The sequence below is a fragment of the Schizosaccharomyces pombe genome, assembly GCF_000002945.2.
Source record: "Schizosaccharomyces pombe strain 972h- genome assembly, chromosome: II".
Taxonomy (NCBI): Eukaryota; Fungi; Ascomycota; class Schizosaccharomycetes; order Schizosaccharomycetales; family Schizosaccharomycetaceae; genus Schizosaccharomyces; species Schizosaccharomyces pombe.
Window position 1 is genome coordinate 3253515 of NC_003423.3, and position 19216 is coordinate 3272730.

Here is a 19216-nt window from a genome sequence, read left to right on the forward strand (position 1 = left end):
ATAATTACTTACGGTCGAAACACACGATCATTAGGCTAATGTATACTAAATTTTGTATTTTTTTGTACTTTGTCTTTATTTTATGGCAAAAATAAATAAATTGTAATGCTTTGAACTGGAACATGATACCCAAAATAATTTGCAAGTTGTCGACGCGACGCGACTTGTTGTTTACCAATTTGTTGCCTCTTAACTCGGTATTAATCCAAACCACTATATCACATTTAAAAGGATACCTAATGTTTGTACAATAGAAGAAGTTTCTTCTTAATACTATTCCATTTATTAATTTAGAATTCTCTGGTAACAATCGGAAATTACTAAACTGTCGGTCTCTTTTTACTTTCTTTTTTTAATATTTATTTTGTATTGCTATGCCCTTAAAAACAGCTCGAGGAGCATCCAAATATCAGTTTAGGAAATTTAATGGTAACTACAATGGAAAAAGTAAATCGAACGGTAGGACGTTTGCAAAATCAACCGAGGAAGTTGGCTTCAATGATCCTATGAAAATTGTCTACAAAAAGAATGAGATTGATCGAATGATGGGTTTTGATAGCTATGAAGGTGGACAACCACGAGAAGCTTGGCTTCTCAACGTTCATCCAACAGTAATCGAAAGCACCAAAGGCAATTCTACCCTCAGTGCCGTTGACTTTTACTTCATTCAAGACGATGGTGACACTTTCCGGTGTACCATTCCATACTCTCCTTACTTCTACATTGCTGCTCGAGAAGGTAAAGAAGCTTTGGTTGACGATTATTTAAAAAAAAAATTTGTGGGCTTAATTAAATCTACTACGCGTATCTTTAAAGAAGATTTACAGCTAAAAAACCACATAGTGGGTTACCAAAAGTTGTATATAAAGTTGGTTTTTGATAACCTGAATGACCTTCAGGCTGTCAGGAAGTCTTTGATGTCTGCTGTGAAAGCTAATTCTTCCCAACAAGATGCCGTTGATGCATACACTAACTTGTCTTCGGAGAATTTAAACGGGATTATAGAAAACGCATTTGAAGATCCTTTAAATCATGTTTTAGATATCCGTGAGTACGATGTTCCGTATCATTCTCGTACACTTATTGATTTGAATATTCGAGTCGGACAATGGTATACTGTTTCATATCATGAAGGCCATGTTCAAATATCCCTTTTAGCTTCCCGAATCGAGCGTGCAGAACCTACTATAATGGCTTTTGATATTGAAACCACTAAGCTGCCATTGAAGTTTCCTGATAGCTCGTTCGATAAAATAATGATGATATCTTATATGATTGATGGCCAAGGATTTTTAATTACCAATAGAGAAATTATTTCCCAGAATATTGAAGATTTTCATTATACTCCGAGGGAGGAATTTGAGGGCCCATTTATTATTTTTAATGAGCCTGATGAAGTTGGCCTACTTCATCGATTCTTTAAACATATAAGGTCTGCAAAGCCTTCAGTAATAGTTACATACAATGGTGACTTCTTTGACTGGCCATTTGTAGACGCACGTGCTGCATTTCACGGATTGAATTTAACAGAAGAAACTGGTTTCTTCAGGGACGCAGAGGATGAATATAAGTCTTCTTATTGTAGTCATATGGATGCCTTCCGGTGGGTAAAGAGAGATAGTTATTTACCTCAAGGAAGTCAAGGTCTCAAAGCTGTCACTGTCAGTAAATTAGGTTATAATCCTATCGAACTAGATCCAGAATTGATGACTCCTTATGCAAGTGAAAAACCTCAAGTTCTTGCTCAATATTCAGTTTCAGATGCTGTTGCTACTTATTTTCTTTACATGAAATATGTGCATCCTTTCATTTTTTCTCTTTGTAACATTATCCCATTAAATCCTGATGAAGTTTTACGTAAAGGCACGGGTACGTTGTGTGAAACGCTTTTAACTGTTGAGGCTTGTACAAAAAATATTATTCTTCCGAATAAACATGTTGATGCTAGTCAAAAATTTTTCGACGGTCATTTACTTGCAAGTGAGACTTATGTTGGAGGACATGTTGAAAGTCTTGAAAGTGGTGTTTTTAGAAGCGACTTGCCGACTAATTTCAACATGGATCCAAAAGTTTATGAAGAACTAATTTTACAGTTGGACAAAGCCTTAGATTTTTCTTTAACAGTTGAAAACAACGTCAATGTTGATGAAATCGAAAATTATGAAGAGGTTAGAGACAGCATATTAAAGAAACTAAGTGACCTTCGTGATCGACCAAAAAGGTCGGAGAAGCCAAGGATTTACCATCTTGATGTCGCCTCAATGTACCCAAATATTATGATTACCAACCGGTTACAGCCAGATTCAGTAAAAGATGAATCGTTTTGTGCAACATGCGATCTTAATGTGCCCAATAAGACATGTGATCGTCGGATGGTATGGGCATGGAGAGGGGAGTATTACCCTGCTAAAAAAGGTGAATATCATATGATATATTCTGCTTTACAATCTGAGCGTTTTCCAGGCCCTACCCCTTTCTCACCTTTTAGGTCATTTCAAGAGCTTTCTCCCTCAGAACAAGCTGCTATGGTGCAAAAGCGCATTGCGGATTACAGCCGTAAAGTGTATCACCGTCTATATGATAATACCGTTATCGAAAGGGAAACTATAATTTGTCAAAAGGAAAACTCATTTTATATTGATACGGTAAAAAGCTTTAGGGATCGCCGTTATGACTTTAAAGGATTGCAAAAAAAATGGGTCAAACAACTTGCTGCTATAAAGGAAAAAGGAGGACTTGCTGAAATAGAGGAGGCCAAAAAGATGGTCGTACTCTACGATTCTTTACAGTTAGCTCACAAAGTTATTTTAAACTCTTTCTATGGATATGTCATGCGAAAAGGCTCCCGTTGGTATTCGATTGAAATGGCTGGTATCACATGTTTGACAGGCGCTACGATTATTCAGATGGCTCGTCAAATAGTTGAACGTGCAGGTAGGCCATTGGAACTTGACACAGATGGTATTTGGTGTATTCTTCCAGAATCGTTTCCTGAAAACTTTGAATTTAAAAAGAAATCCGGAGGAAAGGTTTTTATCTCTTATCCATGCGTTATGTTAAATCACCTGGTTCATGAAAAGTTCACCAATCATCAATATTCTGCCTTAAAGGACCCAGAGAAATTGGTGTATGAAACAACTAGTGAAAACAGCATTTTTTTTGAGGTTGATGGTCCTTATAGAGCTATGATTTTGCCTGCTTCAACGGAAGAAGGTAAAAACTTAAAAAAGCGTTATGCCGTTTTCAATTTCGATGGTAGTTTAGCTGAACTTAAAGGCTTTGAGGTGAAAAGAAGAGGAGAATTGAAGCTCATTAAGGATTTTCAATCTCAGATATTTAAAGTTTTTTTGAAAGGTGATTCTTTAGAGGAATGCTATCAAGAAGTTGCCTATGTTGCTGACACTTGGTTAGAGATTCTATTCACCAAAGGCTCTAACCTAACAGATGATGAATTAATTGAACTGATTTCTGAGAATCGTAGTATGTCTAAAGCTTTGTCTGAATACGGAAGCCAAAAATCGACATCCATTACTACAGCCAGGCGACTGGCTGACTTTTTGGGTGATCAAATGACCAAAGACAAAGGTCTAGCATGTCGTTTTATTATTTCCGCAAGTCCAAAAGGAAGGCCAGTTGCAGAAAGGGCAGTACCGGTAGCTATTTTCTTTGCTGAAGAATCTGTTAAGCGACATTTTCTTAGGCTCTGGTTGAAAGATAATGGTCTATATGATGTTGATATTAGAGACATTATTGATTGGGATTATTATTTGAAACGTCTAGGATCAGTAGTACAAAAACTAATTAGCATCCCTGCTGCTCTCCAAAGGATTTCAAACCCCGTTACCCGTTTTCCATTGCCGGACTGGCTTCAAAAACGAGTTGCTGTCTTGAATTCTAAATACCAACAGAAAAAGATCGATTCCATTTTCTCCTTAGCCCCTACAAATCCATCCACAATAAACAACACAAAAGTTACTGATATTGAGGATTTAGGAAGTGTGACTCACAAAGATAAGCGTATTGTCGCTCGAGTTACCAAGCGTAAACTTTTACAACAATCTGGGAACTCGGAAGCACCTGTATCTTTTGAAGTAAAACCTGTATCCTTTATGGATGGATATTCGAATTGGCTTAAGTATGCTAAGAAAAAGTGGAAATATCAGAAGCAGGTCAAGCTTCGAAGAAGACATTTAATTGGGTTTCAATCAAGGCAATTCACCAATGTTTTACAATCTTCTGCTGAAGTTATGTTTGAAAATTTATGGCATATTTTACAAATACGAGAAACCGATGTTCCTGGTATTTTACATGCTTGGGTAATTATTCGTAATCGGTTGACCTCGATACGGTTCATTGTGAATAGAAAGTTTTTTGTATGTTTCAAAGATGAGACTTTACCGAATGTTGAAATTGAGGGATGCTTAATTGAAAAAAGCAATGCGATATTACCGCATGGAAGCACTTCGGATAAGCTTTTTTTACTTGAAATTCCAGAAAAGAGCTATTTAACGGAAAAGGTATCAATTTCTATGATTTTTGCCCATCCGTCTGTTAGTGGAATATATGAGACTCGTATAGAACCAATTGAAAGATTGATATTAGAAATGGGATCCAGAAAAAGGTTTAATAATTCAGTACCTGGAGCGTTAGGTAAAGGCTTCGAATTTGGATTTGAATCTAAAATGTTCACTGACCCAAGTGATAACGATGTTTCCTATCTTGATGGAGTAGAGATGAACTACCTTTATGCATTCCATTTTTCCATTAGTAATAGGTTTGTTTTTTCACTTTTTATGCCACATTTAAAAAAAGTTGAGGCCATAATTTATGACAAACTGCCAGGTAGTGATATGTCTTTCCCATCAATCAGCAAAATTTACGAAGAGCTACGGTCGAAATTTGATAATTTAATTAAGGAAAGTAGTATCGAATACCCTGATACTCTTTCGTGTAATGTCATTTTCTCGGGAAACGAAAGGAAAGCGTACAAACTGATAGATGAAAAGTTGCTTCAATATTTTTCAACTAAAACTAAAAATAGTCTGCTTATTATTGAAAGTTCACTCCCTCACATATTGAAGGCAAATGTGAAGCAAATTGAAGAGCTTCCGTATATAATGATACCACGGCTTGAGAGCAACATACAGTCTCTTTCTTGGAAACAACACATTGCTACGAAAATGATCCAACATTTCTTAGCTATTGGTAGCTGGCTTTTCCATCGCATACAACTTTCTCGCTTCTCAGATATCCCATTATGCAACTTTGAAAGCGATGACATTCAGTACAGTATCGATGTTGTTTACTCTAGAAAGCTGAAAGAACATAATATTATCCTTTGGTGGAATAAAGGCCCAACTCCAGACTTAGGTGGTATTGAGAAGGATAGTATTCTGCAGATTGCCAGTCCCAAAGATCCACTAGAAGTTAACAATCCTGGTGCTTATTCAAATGCTTGTGTTGACATTTCTCTTTCCAACCTTGCACTTTGTAGCATTCTCAATTCTGCTCTCATAAATGACATAGAAGGTATTGGCGACATGGCAGCTTTGAATGATAATTACATGACCGCCATAAATGATGATCTGGAGGAAAAGTTGGGAATACATGATAATATTGGACTGACACATTCATTGCCGGTGTTGAAGGCGTTGGTTAAAACTTGGTGGAACGAAGCTGCATCCGGTAATAATCTCGCTGATCTTATAATTCAACATTTAGCCCGATGGATTTCTTCATCAAAATCTTATCTGTACAGTCCTTTACTCTCCTCGCACGTGGAAGTTATAATGAGAAAAACTTTTTTACAACTTCTCTCTGAGATAAAACGCCTTGGAGCACATATCATACACGCTTCTGCTAATAAAATATTAATCAAAACGAGCAAATTAATCGTCCAGAACGCTGTCACTTATTCAAATTATTTACTCAAATCCATTAAGACGTTACCACTATTTCACTTTTTGGATCTAAATGTCACGGAATACTGGGATTATCTTTTATGGATGGATTCCGTTAATTATGGAGGAAAAATGGTGGCAGCAAATTTTTCAGCTACAAATGAAGAACCACAGACAGTTGTTTCATGGCACATTAAAAGTCATTTACCTCCAATCATTCAGCCCGAATTTCAGAGTTGGATTGTTGAGTTTATTGAAGAGGTTTATAAGCAAAAATTAGAAAAGTCTAATACAAAAGTTGGGTTTGTTCGCGTGAAAAACAACAATGCTGATGAGGACTCTGAAATAGTTGGATCGGGAATTTTAAAAAGTAAGTTGATACATCCTCTTAAACGGAAAGTTGCTCAAGTAAGGAGATGTTTTCAAGAGCTTCAGCTTGATGAAAATACCAGAGAAGATCTTAAATTTCCAAAGTTGCCAGGTTCTTTTCTTAACTATACTGATGGCGCTCTAGAATTGGTTAAAAGCATCTGTGCTGTTTTTGAACTCTCCCATGATCTCAATTTGGAGGTCCGTTTTTTAAAAAAGAGTTTATTGTCACTTTTACAAATTCAAGAGTTTTCCACTCAGGCGGTATTTCGATATCCTAGTCGTCGACTTTCACTTGATCAAATACCCTGTAAGCAGTGTGGCGTCCATCAGGATTTTGACCTTTGTTTACATGAGCATCTATGGCCTACTCGCGATGACATGGGGACCTTGGTGTTTTCTGACGGATGGTCTTGTTCCAGCTGTAACTTAGTTTACGATCGATGGGTGTTTGAGGAAACTTTGGTGGATAACTTATACCATCAATTGACATTATATCAACTGCAAGATTTGATTTGTTCTAAATGTAAGACAGTTAAGCAATGGTCATTAAAGGAACGCTGTTCATGCAGCGGAGAATGGGTATTACAGCTTTCACCTACAAAGTTTCGTGAAATGTTAAACGTTTATCAATCTGTTGCTGATTTTTACGAGTTTTCTATATTGCAAAATTCTGTTCAGTCCATACTTTCTGTGCTGAACTAACATTTCTCGCCTGACCATGAGCATGAGTTTGGCTTTTTTGTCTTTATATGTATTTTATAAGTTATTTTGATTTTATCTGCTGCTGGTCATATTTATTTATTTTTATATAGCAGCATATATGTTTTTAATAAAGCATCTCTCTTTTGATAATTACGCATCCTAAATGCTTTTTTGGAAGATATTGTACATTCTTTCGATAATTTACCATTTTTCCACTCATGCTCTTAAACGTTCGAATAAATATTATAAATTCAGTTAGTAAATCACGTACAAATGCACACAGTTACTGTAGTTTAATAATAATTTTTTGTTTACAAGTTTAGTGGATCCTAACGATAATTCTTTATAACACGCCAAATGAGTCACCTAAAACTGTAACTTCATTTTTGCCAAGCACCAAATACAAGTGAATTTGGGTATTTGAAATAGAATGTCGCTTGGAGGTCCTCAAATTCCTGTCATTGGTAAGTTTGTATGCAGATGAAAGTATCTCTAATCGTTTGCAGTACTGAAGGAAGGTACGGATGATTCCCAAGGACGGGGTCAACTGCTTTCGAACATCAATGCTTGTGTCGCTGTACAAGACACGATCCGAACCACTCTCGGTCCATTGGGCGCTGATAAGTTAATGGTTGACGATAGAGGAGAAGTTGTAATTTCAAATGATGGCGCAACTATTATGAAACTCTTGGACATTGTCCATCCTGCTGCAAAAACGCTAGTTGATATTGCCAGAGCCCAAGATGCGGAAGTCGGTGATGGTACTACTTCGGTCGTTGTATTCGCTGGCGAATTATTGAGAGAAGCGAGAACATTTGTTGAAGATGGAGTTAGTTCACATCTTATTATAAGAGGTTATCGTAAAGCTGCCCAGTTGGCTGTGAATAAGATTAAAGAGATTGCTATTCACTTGGATTTATCGGACGAAGGGTAAGACTTTTAATTTATAGAATTTTTATCTGGGCATTGCTTAACTAGCTTGCTTAGAATAAGTTTTGTAAAGTTTATTATTGGTGCTTTTCGCTATACTTTTTTTATTACTTATTAGAAGGATTTTTAGTTATTTTATATTTGTTCAGTTTACTAATACTTTACAGAAAATTACGAGATCTGTTAACAAAATGCGCATCTACTGCAATGAACTCAAAGCTTATTCGTTCGAATTCTACTTTTTTTACAAAGATGGTAGTTGATGCTGTTTTGACATTAGATCAAGAAGACTTGAATGAAAACATGATTGGTATTAAAAAAGTCCCTGGAGGAGCAATGGAGGATTCACTTCTTGTTAAGGGCGTTGCATTTAAAAAGACATTTTCGTATGCTGGTTTTGAACAACAGCCAAAATTCTTCAAGAATCCCAAAATTCTTTGTTTGGACGTTGAGTTGGAATTAAAGGCCGAGAAAGACAATGCTGAAGTTCGCGTTGATAAAGTTCAAGAATACCAGAATATCGTCGATGCTGAATGGCGTATCATTTTTTCCAAACTTGAAGCGATTGTCGCTACTGGTGCGAAAGTTGTTTTGTCAAAATTGCCCATCGGTGATTTGGCCACCCAATATTTCGCGGATCGTGACATTTTTTGTGCTGGAAGGGTTGCTGCAGATGATTTAAATCGTGTGGTACAAGCAGTTGGCGGCTCCATCCAGTCTACCTGCTCAAATATTGAGGAGAAGCACCTAGGTACTTGTGATACTTTTGAGGAGCGTCAAATCGGTGGTGATCGTTTCAATCTATTTGAAGGTTGTCCCAAGGCCAAGACTTGCACTCTTATTCTTCGTGGCGGTGCTGATCAGTTTATTGCAGAGGTGGAACGCTCGTTACATGATGCTATTATGATTGTTAAACATGCGTTAAAAAATAACTTAGTAGTCGCTGGCGGTGGTGCTTGTGAGATGGAGTTATCTAAATATCTCCGTGATTATTCTCTTACTATATCTGGTAAACAACAGAATTTTATAGCTGCCTTTGCTCGCTCGTTGGAAGTAATCCCTCGTCAGCTGTGTGATAATGCAGGATTCGATTCAACAAATATTTTGAATAAACTCCGTATGCAACATGCCAAGGGTGAAATGTGGGCTGGTGTAGATATGGATAGCGAAGGGGTCGCAAACAATTTTGAGAAGTTTGTTTGGGAGCCTAGCACCGTCAAATCAAATGCCATATTATCAGCAACTGAGGCAGCTACTCTAATTCTGTCCGTTGACGAGACTATTAAAAATGAACCTTCACAGCAACCTCAAGCTCCACAGGGTGCGTTACCTCCTGGCGCTGCTAATAGGATTATGCGTGGTAGAGGTCGAGGAATGCCCCGCTAATAAATTTTCTAGGATTGTATTCTATCTAGATAAAATCAATTAAATCACTTTTTGTTTTGGTTGGACAATTCGTTTTGAATTTCTACCTATAAACAGGGCGTAATGTACTTATTGGTTCTAAATTAGCTATTTTATCTTTATGAGCGCTAGCTACGACTTACAATATTGTTCTGCATCGCGGATTATTTTCTTGTCACTTCACTCACTTTTGCGATATTATATGAACAGTGATTACTAAAAGTTACTAAATTGTTTCATAATTTATAAGGATTTATATGTGATACTTTGATACCTTCCAAATATCTTTTTTTAAGTTCGAAAACTTATAGTAGTATACTGGTATGAAATGGTAAACAGAACATATATTGCTTCATTTCTATCGTTATTTTCAATTGTTACAGTACGTTAAACATATTTCAGGAAATCGCTGTGTATCCATATCCGACGCTAGCGAAACAAACGAGTATGAAACCTTCACATATCTCAAGTGTTATTTTTTATCCATTGTGGTTGTTAATTTAATTTATCACGCGTCATTTATGAACTATTATACATAGGGAAGGAGAATTTGAATGGAGACTAATTTCGAAGATTCAAAGTCGTTGGATGAGCCTGTTCTTCATGACATTGCAATCGCGCTGCTTAAAAATGATTATTGGAGCCTTTATTTGTCCCCAGAACAAAAAAGGAAGTATATTTCTATACTAAATGACACTCTTCTATGGAACCGATTCATTAATGTAATAGAATGGGATAAGTTGTGCGATGAAAAAGACTCGAATGGCAGTAACGATGATGAGGAAGACGATTTAGATATTACTACTTTGTTTCGCTGTCGTTGTATGATATTTGACGCTAAAATAAATCCAGCTTTATTTGATTTAAGTTCCACAAGTTCTGGATCTATTGAGCATGTTGATCATCAAAACATATCCTTAGAAGCTTCGTTGGCCGAGGAAGAAGAAAGAAAGAAGGGAGATGCCAAAAAGTCTGAAGCAACTGGAAGACAACTATTTGATGATGATGATTTTGATGAATCTGATGCCGAAGACTCGTCTAAAGCTACCATTACTCTGGATCTTCAAAAGGATAAATCATTACGAAAAAGCATTATAGATTTGAAATCTGTCGATATAGATGATATGGGTAAGTCATCCCTTAAGTATTCTTATATACTAACATTTTAGATACTTCTGGTTTTGCAGCCATCGAATCAAATAAGGCACTCAGCAATATTAGTTTCAACTATGTGTACTATACTTTAGAAAATGACTCTGAAAATATCAATGAAGTGAAAAAATTTGAAGATGAGGAAGACACATCAACCCCTAATACATCCAGCTTTCAAAACAATTCATCCTCTCTTGATTTATCTGATAATTTATCGGTACGTTATGAAACTTATCAGTTATTTTAATTCCTTTTAATTAACAAAATTTAGCTTAATTCAAAGTTTGGATCACTTACCTCGTCATTTAAGGTATACTTTTAATCACTTTCTAATCTTGTTGTCAACCAAAACTAATACTTAGTATCTACTGCAATATTTGGAGGGAAATAGAAGTAAAATAAATGCCACCGATGCTGATGTGAAGCAATTGTTATCCGATGTTAAAAAAAATAAATCAAAATGGGTATTTAAGTTTTATTTTTTTGCTTGTATTAATGTTTTCTAGGCGAATGATCAAAGAATTGGTCAAGAAGAGCTTTATGAAGCAGCAGAAAAAGTGGTCCTGGAACTTAGATCATATACGGAGCATTCTTTGGCTTTTCTAACCAAGGTCAGCAAAAGAGATGCACCTGATTATTATACTGGTAAGAGTGATTCTAATAACTCTAAAATTCTCATTAACATTTTGTAGTAATTAAGGAGCCGATGGACCTTGGTACCATTTTAAGGAACTTAAAAAATTTACATTATAATAGCAAAAAAGAATTCGTTCATGATTTAATGCTAATTTGGTCGAACTGCTTTTTGTATAATTCACATCCCGACCACCCTTTGCGCGTACATGCCCAGTTTATGAAAGACAAGTCTTTGGAATTAATAAACCTCATTCCTGATATAGTAATACAATCTCGTAAGGATTACGATGATAGTTTAATTGAAGCAGAGCTTGAAAGCGATGAAGAATCAACAGCGGAGACATCAAAACATGTCACTTCTAAAAAGACATCTTCTAGGGGCGGACAAACGCAACAAGCTGTTGAAGTTCATACTGATGCAAATAGCCCCGAAGAAAACAATACTCCTGTTACAAAGAAAGAAGTTGAGACCTCTAAACCTCCTGCTGTTAGCGGTTCAACACCTCCTGTCAATGAAGCGGCCGTTATAGAGAGTTCTAACACTTTAGAAAAAGAACCTTTGTCTGACGTTGCTACTGAATATTGGAAAATCAAAACAAAGGATATTCGTGAAAGCCATATCTTAAATAATCGGCGGATTTTAAAAAGTTTACAATTTATTGAGACTGAACTACCTATGATTCGGAAGCCAACAGCAATGTCAGCTTTTATAGATCGAGAAGTTGCTTATGGAAGTATAGATTGTTTACCTATGGATAAAGGTGATTTTGAACCAATAATGAAATTAGATACTACCCCATTACTTGAGTATGATGTGGGTTCAGGCGTTCCGATGACCGCTGGTAGCGTCTTGGAGACTGAAAGTGAAGAAGACTTATACTTTAGGGACTACTCTCTTTTTGAAATTAATCGCAACACACCTGGTGTACCTTCGTTGATGTACAAAAATATTGCTAAAATGCAAGAAATTCGGAAATTATGTAATAAAATCCAAACAGTTCGCCAGTTACAGCTTCCTCAGCCATTTTATTATGAACATCATAAAAGTCATGTCCCGTTTGCTAACAATGAACCCATCCTTTTGGATATCCCACAAAATTACGATAACATGTCCTCCTTTAAACCATTGGCGCACGATGTATTAAAAAAGCTTTGTACCATTATATTATTCCATGCTGGATTTGAGTCGTTTCAAATGGGAGCACTGGATGCTTTGACCGAAATAGCGGCTGATTACATGGCAAAAATGGGTGCTGTCATGGACCAGTATCTCATTTATGGGAAAGACAAATCTCAACAGGTATTTAATTACGTTATGCAGTTATATTGACCAATTTAGGAAATTGTTGGACAAACCCTAGGGGAATTAGGTGTTGACGATGTGAATGATTTAATTTCATATGTGTATCATGATGTAGAGCGCCAAAGCGTGAAGTTGCTAGAAATACATCAGCGTCTTCAAAGGCATTTTGTTGAGTTATTGGTATGCGAATTTCCTTATTAAGTAGTGTTACTAACCGGATTAGCGTCCTGCACTTTCTGAGCGCAATGATGAAGAAGCGATATTTAACCAAAATGGAGAGTCGTTTGTAACGGGAAATTTTTCGTATGAGACTGGTGATGATTTCTTTGGTCTACGGGAACTTGGTTTAGATAGAGAACTTGGCTTAGATTCACTATCGGTTCCATTGCATTTATTACAAAGCAGATTGAGGTCGAATATGAGTTGGCAACCCGAAGCGTATGTTTATAATATCTTTGAAAGATTTGATACTAATTCATTCAGAACGATAAAGGGTGACCAAGAGTACGCTCCACCTCCAAAATATCCTCCCATCACCGCCGAAAGTATTTCTAACGAAATCGGGTTGATTCAAGGATTTTTAAAGAAGAATCTAGAGGAATTCGGTTTGGATGAGTTGTTGGAAGATGAAGACATAAGGCCAAGGAGCAAACCTCCGCGACCGCGTCTACCTCCGAACGGAAAGATTACCACTGGGAGAAAGCGAATTGCTTCGTCAGTTTTTTTAAATCAATCCTTGAGAAAAAAGCGCTGCCTAAAGGAGAATGAGCAAGGTACTGAGGTAACTACTCTTCCTGAAGAATAGGCCATATGTATTTATTTATAACGTCAAAAACAACTAGTATATAGATGTGTATCAACCACAATGGAGACATAACTTTTAAAACATAATTTTTACTTTAAAAAAGTTTAAAGTTTCTTTTAGTAATAATTATAATGGTTCTAGTTTTGGTTTGGCTTTATGTCTGATGTGTTCTTTAGTAATTATTAATGTCTGAAAAATCGGGGTCCGAATGGCAATTTGAATTTGCAAAATAAAGATATAATATCACTAACATATAACTATTTATTAATTACTCTAGCAACACATTTAACCTAATTATGAGTGCATTGTCCGAAATATTAAGTTACCTAATTATTTCATTTGAGACGAGTTTTACCTTTCACCTTGAAGTATCACATACTGAAATGGGAAAGCGCGAGAACGCTCATAACAGCAGTGAGCGACCTTTTAAAAAGGAAAGGAATCTTTATCAAACAAAGCTAACTATTAAGTATAGTTTAAGTACAAAAGAACAGGGATTGAAAAAAATGAAAGTGGTGTTTTAGTTACTGTTCCTCGCGGTAAAGAAAGACAATCATCGTCTGAGATTCTTGATGTTTTTACTCAGGTATGCAAGACATTTGTCAGGTTAAGGATGCGTAAACTGATGATTAATAGCATATAGCTACTCTTTGGCCAGAAACTCAATCTAGTGATCAAGAAAACGAAGAAGAAGGCGAGGAATTAGAAGATGCAGTTGCTAAGGAGATTAATAGTCTCCAAAAAAAGAACAAAAAAGAACTGTTAACCCCAATTATGCTAGATATGCCTTGTGGTAGGTGCATAAACAGTATAATTTTAGAAGTTTAAGATGTTTATTCGTATTTGAATTATTATGACCGTTTATTAATTTTTTGAAGTTTACTTTGTAAAAACAAGGCCACCAATTGATCCAGTGCGTCTTGTAGAGTTTACTTGTGAAGTTGGGAAAACCAAAAAAATGACTCGATATACACAACGATTGATACCGATTGTAAGAACAACTGGCGTTTCCCTGGATGATCTCGAGGAGCTTGCTAAAAGTCTGATTGACCCGTTATTTCATGAAGGCCAGGAAGGGATTAAGGTAAGTTAGCAATAATATATGGCTTTAGCATACAATAGGCTAACTCCAGGAGTTCGCTGTTCAAGCCAATATCCGAAATCATACAGTCCTAAAAAAAGATGATATATATCGCACTGTTGCTAGAATCGTTGGAAAGCAACATATGGTAGATTTGAAGAACTTTAAATTGCTTATTTTAGTCCAAGTGATTAAGGTACGTTTCATTGCTTGCAACGAATTGCATTTAACAATCCTTTTAAATTTAGAATATAATTGGCATAAGTATTGTACAAAATTTCGAAGAGTTGAGACGCTTCAATTTGAATGAAGTATATAAACAACCGGAGAATACCAAGTCGATCCCTAATGATTCTAAGTTAGACAACTTCGATCGCGATAAGAATCAAATAATAAATGATAAGGCCGAACATGCTGAGTAAGAGAGCTCTACATATTAACCGAGGCACCGGGATCATCGTTTATGTTAGAGAATTTTAATTTGAAGGAGCGTATAAATTTCTTTCGTTAAAATTTAAAGATTTGTCATGAAATTAAAGGTTACGACAATATCAACAACGAATTATTAGGGAAAATGGGAATCTGCGCTTACAATTGAAAGCCGAACTTATTGGTCATCATACAAGTCTTCAAATAGAGAACACACGATAAAACTATATTTTGGATGTTTGATATGATTACGAACTAATTGATATTGAGTTTACAAAGTAATGTAAAATAAGCGTCTTGAAACGTTTGTGAAACGATAACTAAACGTAACATTATCTCCAAATAAAGCAAACGAATTTAGTAATAAAGCTTGATAACGTTAATTTTAACGCGTAAAGGTCCTACAGAAATCTGTAAAATGCATTTTCTTTTTCCTAAAAAAAAAAAAAGAAAACAAATTTATTGCCGTTTGTAAACAGAAACAGAACAAGAAGTGCATAAAATTCCTATGGCATAAAAGTAGAGATGGGAGGGGAGAGTAGAAGATAAAAGAAAGGCTTTTGACTTCTAAAAGACGAAAATACAGATATATATATATATATTTCGCGTCACATACAACCTAGATTAGTCATTCACGTTCATTTAATAATTAAATTCAGGGATCAAACAGAACCCACCTTTGGGTTATGCAATTTTGAAGCAAGAATAGCAAACTTTTCGGCCAGAGGGTGACAAATTAAAGACTTGTCCGGATGTTCCGACATACATTTCAGTAAGTCAGATCGAATTGATTCCACTTCTTTTAATTTAATTTTAAGCTCTTTATCATTAATAGAGGATTGCTTTTCTAACTTTTCCTGGAAAGACCGGAATTCGGCACTCAAAAGATTAGAATCTAAGGAACCTTGACTATCTTTTATGGTCTTAGCATTACTTTTCCATTCTTCTTCCTGAATAGCGTCAATTGCTTTTTTTTGACGGAGCTGCAATTGCTTTAGCTCATCTTGAACACGTTTTTGAATGTAATTTTCCATATCCATATAGCGGCTTGTGTCAGTCTCCGTGGATTCTTGTAGGTGCCGGACAAACTTCTCTGAAAACTCAGTAGGAGCACGCAAAACAAATTCTGGTTGGGATTGTTGATTGCCCATTTTGAAACTGACAGCTACTTTTTAGTTTTTTCAAATGAACGGGGTAAGCAAAGGAATGGATTTTTACACAGTACAGTCGTACACGGTGAAAAGAGCTACACCATAATTTGGGGAACATTGCTACCTAATTGTATTGAAACAAAAAGCAAGCGAACAGTTGAGTGTGGGCTGCTGAAATTTAGAAGTTTATATCGAATTTTGCTTTTTATTCACAAACCGGGAAGCATATTCTCTTTATCACAGCTAGTGTATTTATCTCACTACCACGTTCATTAATTAAGTTGTATTATTACACAATCGGCAGCGAAAGGGCAGATAGTTCTCTCAATATTTTGCAATATTGAAAATAGTTTAAACTCTCTTACTTAGTTTCCAACGTTTCACTTTCTTGTAAATGACCACACCAAGACCAAAGTATGTTACGCCAACGGTAATAACTTTATAGGATGCTATTATGGTATAACGATACCGATATCCATTATACTAAACTTTTATTCTTTAACACAACACATTTACAATTAGGAAATTTGAATATATATTTTCCATCCATAACACATTTTTTTTAAATCTCGAAGCAGTTAATGGATCAATTGCTCAAGTAGTTTAGCAATAACCCCATTTCTTCCTTTTTTTTTGAAAACTGCACAAAGGTGTTATAATTTAGCTGAAGCAATTTTCCTCACTAAAAATATCCTGAGATTATAGCATTTTTTGTTATTTCTTTATTTTTTCGAAGAAACTGAGCTTCCAATATTTCCTTAAGAAACATTGTTGTTTTTAAAGTGAATTGATTGTCGCGGTTTCTCAGTTTCGTAGCTTGTATCAAATTTGTTGGCGGCACGAAATAAACAAATGGTATTGATTGTGGGATTTAATTTAAGAACGTCAATTGCCTCTTTCTCTCCAATATGTCGTTCTCTTTTTTTATTTCCAAAATATCGGTCGCGAATAATTCGACCCGTGGTGTTATTGGAGAAGCCATTTGACAAACATTTTTATGCTACAGACTCTAATCCGTTGATCACAGGTTTTCCGGAGACTTCCAAAAATTGTCCACCTTCGGTGGCTGCAACAAAAAATCGGCTTTTAATGAATTGTACAGAGTTTGACGATCATGGAAATGTCCGGGTTATTTCGGGAGATTTCAAAAAAATGGACTTGTGCAAACAAAACGGATTATTACCTCGCGACCTTAGAAAGTTAAATACGAGTATTAATTCCATTGTTCCCGTTATCCTTGTTCGTGAAGGCTCAATCCTGATAAATTTGTTACACATTCGAGCATTGATTAAAGCCAATTCTGTTTTACTGTTTGATGTATACGGAAGTCAACATTCACACTCTCAATCACAGTTTATATATGAGTTAGAAGGAAGACTTAAGCAAAAGTCTAGCGATTTTGGTTGGCTCCCTTACGAAATGAGGGCTTTGGAAACAATCCTGGTAAGCGTTGTGAATACGCTAGATTCCGAGCTTCATGTCCTTCACAACCTTGTATCTGATTTGTTAGCTGATTTCGAGCTAGATATCAATCAAGAGCGGTTACGTACTTTACTTATATTTTCCAAACGGTTATCTGGGTTTTTAAAAAAAGCAACTTTAATTCGTGATGTCTTGGATGAACTTCTTGAACAGGATCAAGACTTGGCTGGTATGTATCTTACAGAACGACTTAAAACCGGAAAGCCTCGGGATTTGGACAAACATGACGAGGTTGAATTGTTGCTTGAAACGTATTGCAAACAAGTCGATGAAATCGTACAACAAACGGATAACCTTGTTGGGAATATCCGTAGCACTGAAGAGATTTGTAATATCATGTTGGATGCCAATCGAAACTCCCTAATGCTTCTGGGATTGAAATTATCTGCTATGACATTAGGACTTGGTTTCGGAGCTGTTGTAGCAAGTCTGTATGGAATGAATTTACAAAACGGATTAGAAAATCATCCATACGCGTTTTACATTACAACTGGCTCCATTTTTGCATTTGCGGCTTTCTTGAGTAGCTTAGGAATCCTTAAAATTCGTCGGTTAAAGCGTATACAAATGGCCTTATATCACCGTTGTAACTTGCCTATTTCCCTTGATCCTCGAAGTTTGCGACCACCTTATTTGTAAAACAATTTATATCAGTCTTCTTTTATTTGCATATACCTTCTTTTCGATTTGTCTAATTTTTTTGTTTAATGTTAATTTTTTGGTATTTTGGTTATCATTGTTCTATGAGGTCTTTTATCTCCGAAATTGTTTTTTTTGAATTCTTCAGATTCATCAAATAAAGAGGCTATGAACGTACTACGTGTTAATAGTTGAGCATTGAGACATTCACCTCTTTGTTTTATGATAAACAAATCTACATACATCTTTGATAGTAAATTATTAATACCTTTCTCGTTGAAATCGGTGTTGATTAAAGTATAGTCAATACCTTCTTTTTAGTGAACGAAGAGCCTATTTACCGTCTGTTGCTTTGTACAATATGGATAAGTTTAGAGAGATTAAGTACTTCTATATTATTATTGCTCTTCTATTGTTGCTTAATCAATCGCATGCTACTAAAATGTGAGCCTTATAAAAGCTACTCGACGTAAGATACGCAATTTAAACTTTTGAACCAGCTTACAAAAGCAAGTAATGACTATAAAAGGATCAATGTATTTTGATTTTCATAACCGAAACAAACCACCTAATACACGGTATTGGAAGTAAAGGGGAGGAGAGACTAAAAAGATAAAAACCCTGCAAAAAACATGACATGCCGGAAACCAAAATTTTTAAAAAAAGAAAAAAAAGAATAAAGAAAGAAGGCTTTTGGGTAGGAGTATATACAACGATTAGAGCATAAAGAGGAAACATGGTAGAAAAACCCACTTAATAAAATAAACCTTATCCTTCCGAAAAATTTTAAATAGCATCGACATCAAACTCAAAGTCAAGATCATCCTCTCCTTCAGCGCCAAATGTATCCGTTTCGTTGATCTTGGCTGTTTCGGGCAATTCGCCTTGATTTTTCAAGGTGCGTGCCTCATCAGCAGTATATTTCAAAATAACATCACCTTTTTCATCTTGAAATTCTCTGAGAGACAATAAAATTATATCACCTTGATTAATCCAGACTTTCTTTCTTAATTTTCCACGAATGTGGCCTAATCGCTTGACACCGTCAAAGCAAGCAGCCTCAATACGTCCATTTCCAAGCATCTTAGTAACTTGGGCGTACATTTGACCCTCTTCAGCGTAGGTTAATTCACGCTTTTCATTTTCGTTTTCGTTTTTTCCACGACGACGATTTTTACCACCTTTTCCTTTGTTTTTGGGCATTCTGGCAGTGGTTAGGTTTCATCCACC

At 35.9% G+C, this 19216-nt stretch overlaps 7 protein-coding genes and 15 long non-coding RNA genes across 22 annotated transcripts; 7 read left to right on the forward strand and 15 right to left on the reverse strand.

Moving 5' to 3' along the window:
* The first annotated feature begins 207 nt into the window (after positions 1-207).
* On the forward strand, positions 208-7192 carry cdc20 (DNA polymerase epsilon catalytic subunit Pol2). Its single transcript, NM_001022274.3, has one exon. It carries the CDS (start codon positions 375-377, stop codon positions 6972-6974), a length of 6600 nt encoding a protein of 2199 aa, NP_596354.1. The 5' UTR covers positions 208-374; the 3' UTR covers positions 6975-7192.
* On the reverse strand, positions 416-1269 carry SPOM_SPNCRNA.6031. Its single transcript, NR_195381.1, has one exon. It is a non-coding gene; the product is annotated as a non-coding RNA (long non-coding RNA).
* On the reverse strand, positions 1418-2607 carry SPOM_SPNCRNA.6032. The gene has a single exon (NR_195382.1). It is a non-coding gene; the product is annotated as a non-coding RNA (long non-coding RNA).
* Positions 2746-3251, reverse strand: SPOM_SPNCRNA.6033. Its single transcript, NR_195383.1, has one exon. It is a non-coding gene; the product is annotated as a non-coding RNA (long non-coding RNA).
* On the reverse strand, positions 3533-3737 carry SPOM_SPNCRNA.6034. The gene has a single exon (NR_195384.1). It is a non-coding gene; the product is annotated as a non-coding RNA (long non-coding RNA).
* SPOM_SPNCRNA.6035 lies at positions 3855-4086 on the reverse strand. The gene has a single exon (NR_195385.1). It is a non-coding gene; the product is annotated as a non-coding RNA (long non-coding RNA).
* SPOM_SPNCRNA.6036 lies at positions 4187-4420 on the reverse strand. Its single transcript, NR_195386.1, has one exon. It is a non-coding gene; the product is annotated as a non-coding RNA (long non-coding RNA).
* Positions 4851-7226, reverse strand: SPOM_SPNCRNA.6037. Its single transcript, NR_195387.1, has one exon. It is a non-coding gene; the product is annotated as a non-coding RNA (long non-coding RNA).
* Positions 7227-7362: 136 nt separating this feature from the next.
* Positions 7363-9573, forward strand: cct7 (chaperonin-containing T-complex eta subunit Cct7). The gene is made up of 3 exons (NM_001022275.3): positions 7363-7438; positions 7481-7904; positions 8072-9573. The coding sequence occupies exons 1-3, from the start codon at positions 7405-7407 to the stop codon at positions 9288-9290; spliced, it is 1677 nt and encodes a 558-aa protein (NP_596355.1). The 5' UTR covers positions 7363-7404; the 3' UTR covers positions 9291-9573.
* SPOM_SPNCRNA.6038 lies at positions 8256-9549 on the reverse strand. The gene has a single exon (NR_195388.1). It is a non-coding gene; the product is annotated as a non-coding RNA (long non-coding RNA).
* An 86-nt stretch (positions 9574-9659) lies between the features above and the next one.
* On the reverse strand, positions 9660-10145 carry SPOM_SPNCRNA.6039. Its single transcript, NR_195389.1, has one exon. It is a non-coding gene; the product is annotated as a non-coding RNA (long non-coding RNA).
* spt7 (SAGA complex bromodomain subunit Spt7) lies at positions 9756-13361 on the forward strand. Its single transcript, NM_001022276.3, has 9 exons — positions 9756-10436; positions 10478-10677; positions 10732-10770; positions 10823-10924; positions 10967-11105; positions 11153-12396; positions 12436-12579; positions 12623-12837; positions 12883-13361. Exons 1-9 carry the CDS (start codon positions 9863-9865, stop codon positions 13202-13204), a joined length of 2979 nt encoding a protein of 992 aa, NP_596356.2. The 5' UTR covers positions 9756-9862; the 3' UTR covers positions 13205-13361.
* Positions 11781-13934, reverse strand: SPOM_SPNCRNA.6040. The gene has a single exon (NR_195390.1). It is a non-coding gene; the product is annotated as a non-coding RNA (long non-coding RNA).
* On the forward strand, positions 13501-14707 carry tan1 (tRNA acetyltransferase; the record flags this gene model as incomplete). The annotated part of the gene is made up of 6 exons (NM_001022277.1): positions 13501-13572; positions 13680-13790; positions 13841-13997; positions 14083-14288; positions 14338-14481; positions 14534-14707. The coding sequence occupies 6 exons, from the start codon at positions 13501-13503 to the stop codon at positions 14705-14707; spliced, it is 864 nt and encodes a 287-aa protein (NP_001018836.1).
* On the reverse strand, positions 14179-14489 carry SPOM_SPNCRNA.6041. Its single transcript, NR_195391.1, has one exon. It is a non-coding gene; the product is annotated as a non-coding RNA (long non-coding RNA).
* Positions 14708-14947: 240 nt separating the features above from the next.
* mic19 lies at positions 14948-15914 on the reverse strand. Its single transcript, NM_001022278.3, has one exon. The coding sequence runs from the start codon at positions 15863-15865 to the stop codon at positions 15377-15379; it is 489 nt and encodes a 162-aa protein (NP_596357.1). The 5' UTR covers positions 15866-15914; the 3' UTR covers positions 14948-15376.
* SPOM_SPNCRNA.6042 lies at positions 15707-16187 on the forward strand. The gene has a single exon (NR_195392.1). It is a non-coding gene; the product is annotated as a non-coding RNA (long non-coding RNA).
* Positions 16094-16429, reverse strand: SPOM_SPNCRNA.6043. The gene has a single exon (NR_195393.1). It is a non-coding gene; the product is annotated as a non-coding RNA (long non-coding RNA).
* On the forward strand, positions 16410-18268 carry mrs2 (magnesium ion transporter Mrs2). The gene has a single exon (NM_001022279.3). The coding sequence runs from the start codon at positions 16718-16720 to the stop codon at positions 17984-17986; it is 1269 nt and encodes a 422-aa protein (NP_596358.1). The 5' UTR covers positions 16410-16717; the 3' UTR covers positions 17987-18268.
* Positions 16566-17710, reverse strand: SPOM_SPNCRNA.6044. Its single transcript, NR_195394.1, has one exon. It is a non-coding gene; the product is annotated as a non-coding RNA (long non-coding RNA).
* A 91-nt stretch (positions 18269-18359) lies between the features above and the next one.
* Positions 18360-19202, reverse strand: tif11 (translation initiation factor eIF1A). The gene has a single exon (NM_001022280.3). It carries the CDS (start codon positions 19187-19189, stop codon positions 18773-18775), a length of 417 nt encoding a protein of 138 aa, NP_596359.1. The 5' UTR covers positions 19190-19202; the 3' UTR covers positions 18360-18772.
* Positions 18396-18829, forward strand: SPOM_SPNCRNA.6045. Its single transcript, NR_195395.1, has one exon. It is a non-coding gene; the product is annotated as a non-coding RNA (long non-coding RNA).
* Positions 19203-19216: the final 14 nt, after the last annotated feature.

What these genes read in the sequence shown, in the direction of transcription:
- cdc20 (NM_001022274.3), top strand. Translation starts at nt 375, where the DNA reads ATGCCCTTAAAAACAGCTCGAGGAGCATCCAAATATCAGTTTAGGAAA.
- tif11 (NM_001022280.3), bottom strand. Translation starts at nt 19,189, where the DNA reads ATGCCCAAAAACAAAGGAAAAGGTGGTAAAAATCGTCGTCGTGGAAAA.
- cct7 (NM_001022275.3), top strand. Translation starts at nt 7,405, where the DNA reads ATGTCGCTTGGAGGTCCTCAAATTCCTGTCATTG. An exon ending in TCCTCAAATTCCTGTCATTG is followed by an intron (nt 7,439 to 7,480) that starts GTAAGTTTGTAT and finishes AATCGTTTGCAG; the next exon opens with TACTGAAGGAAGGTACGGAT. An exon ending in TTGGATTTATCGGACGAAGG is followed by an intron (nt 7,905 to 8,071) that starts GTAAGACTTTTA and finishes AATACTTTACAG; the next exon opens with AAAATTACGAGATCTGTTAA.
- spt7 (NM_001022276.3), top strand. Translation starts at nt 9,863, where the DNA reads ATGGAGACTAATTTCGAAGATTCAAAGTCGTTGGATGAGCCTGTTCTT. An exon ending in ATTTATCTGATAATTTATCG is followed by an intron (nt 10,678 to 10,731) that starts GTACGTTATGAA and finishes AACAAAATTTAG; the next exon opens with CTTAATTCAAAGTTTGGATC. An exon ending in GGAAAGACAAATCTCAACAG is followed by an intron (nt 12,397 to 12,435) that starts GTATTTAATTAC and finishes TGACCAATTTAG; the next exon opens with GAAATTGTTGGACAAACCCT.
- mic19 (NM_001022278.3), bottom strand. Translation starts at nt 15,865, where the DNA reads ATGGGCAATCAACAATCCCAACCAGAATTTGTTTTGCGTGCTCCTACT.
- mrs2 (NM_001022279.3), top strand. Translation starts at nt 16,718, where the DNA reads ATGGTATTGATTGTGGGATTTAATTTAAGAACGTCAATTGCCTCTTTC.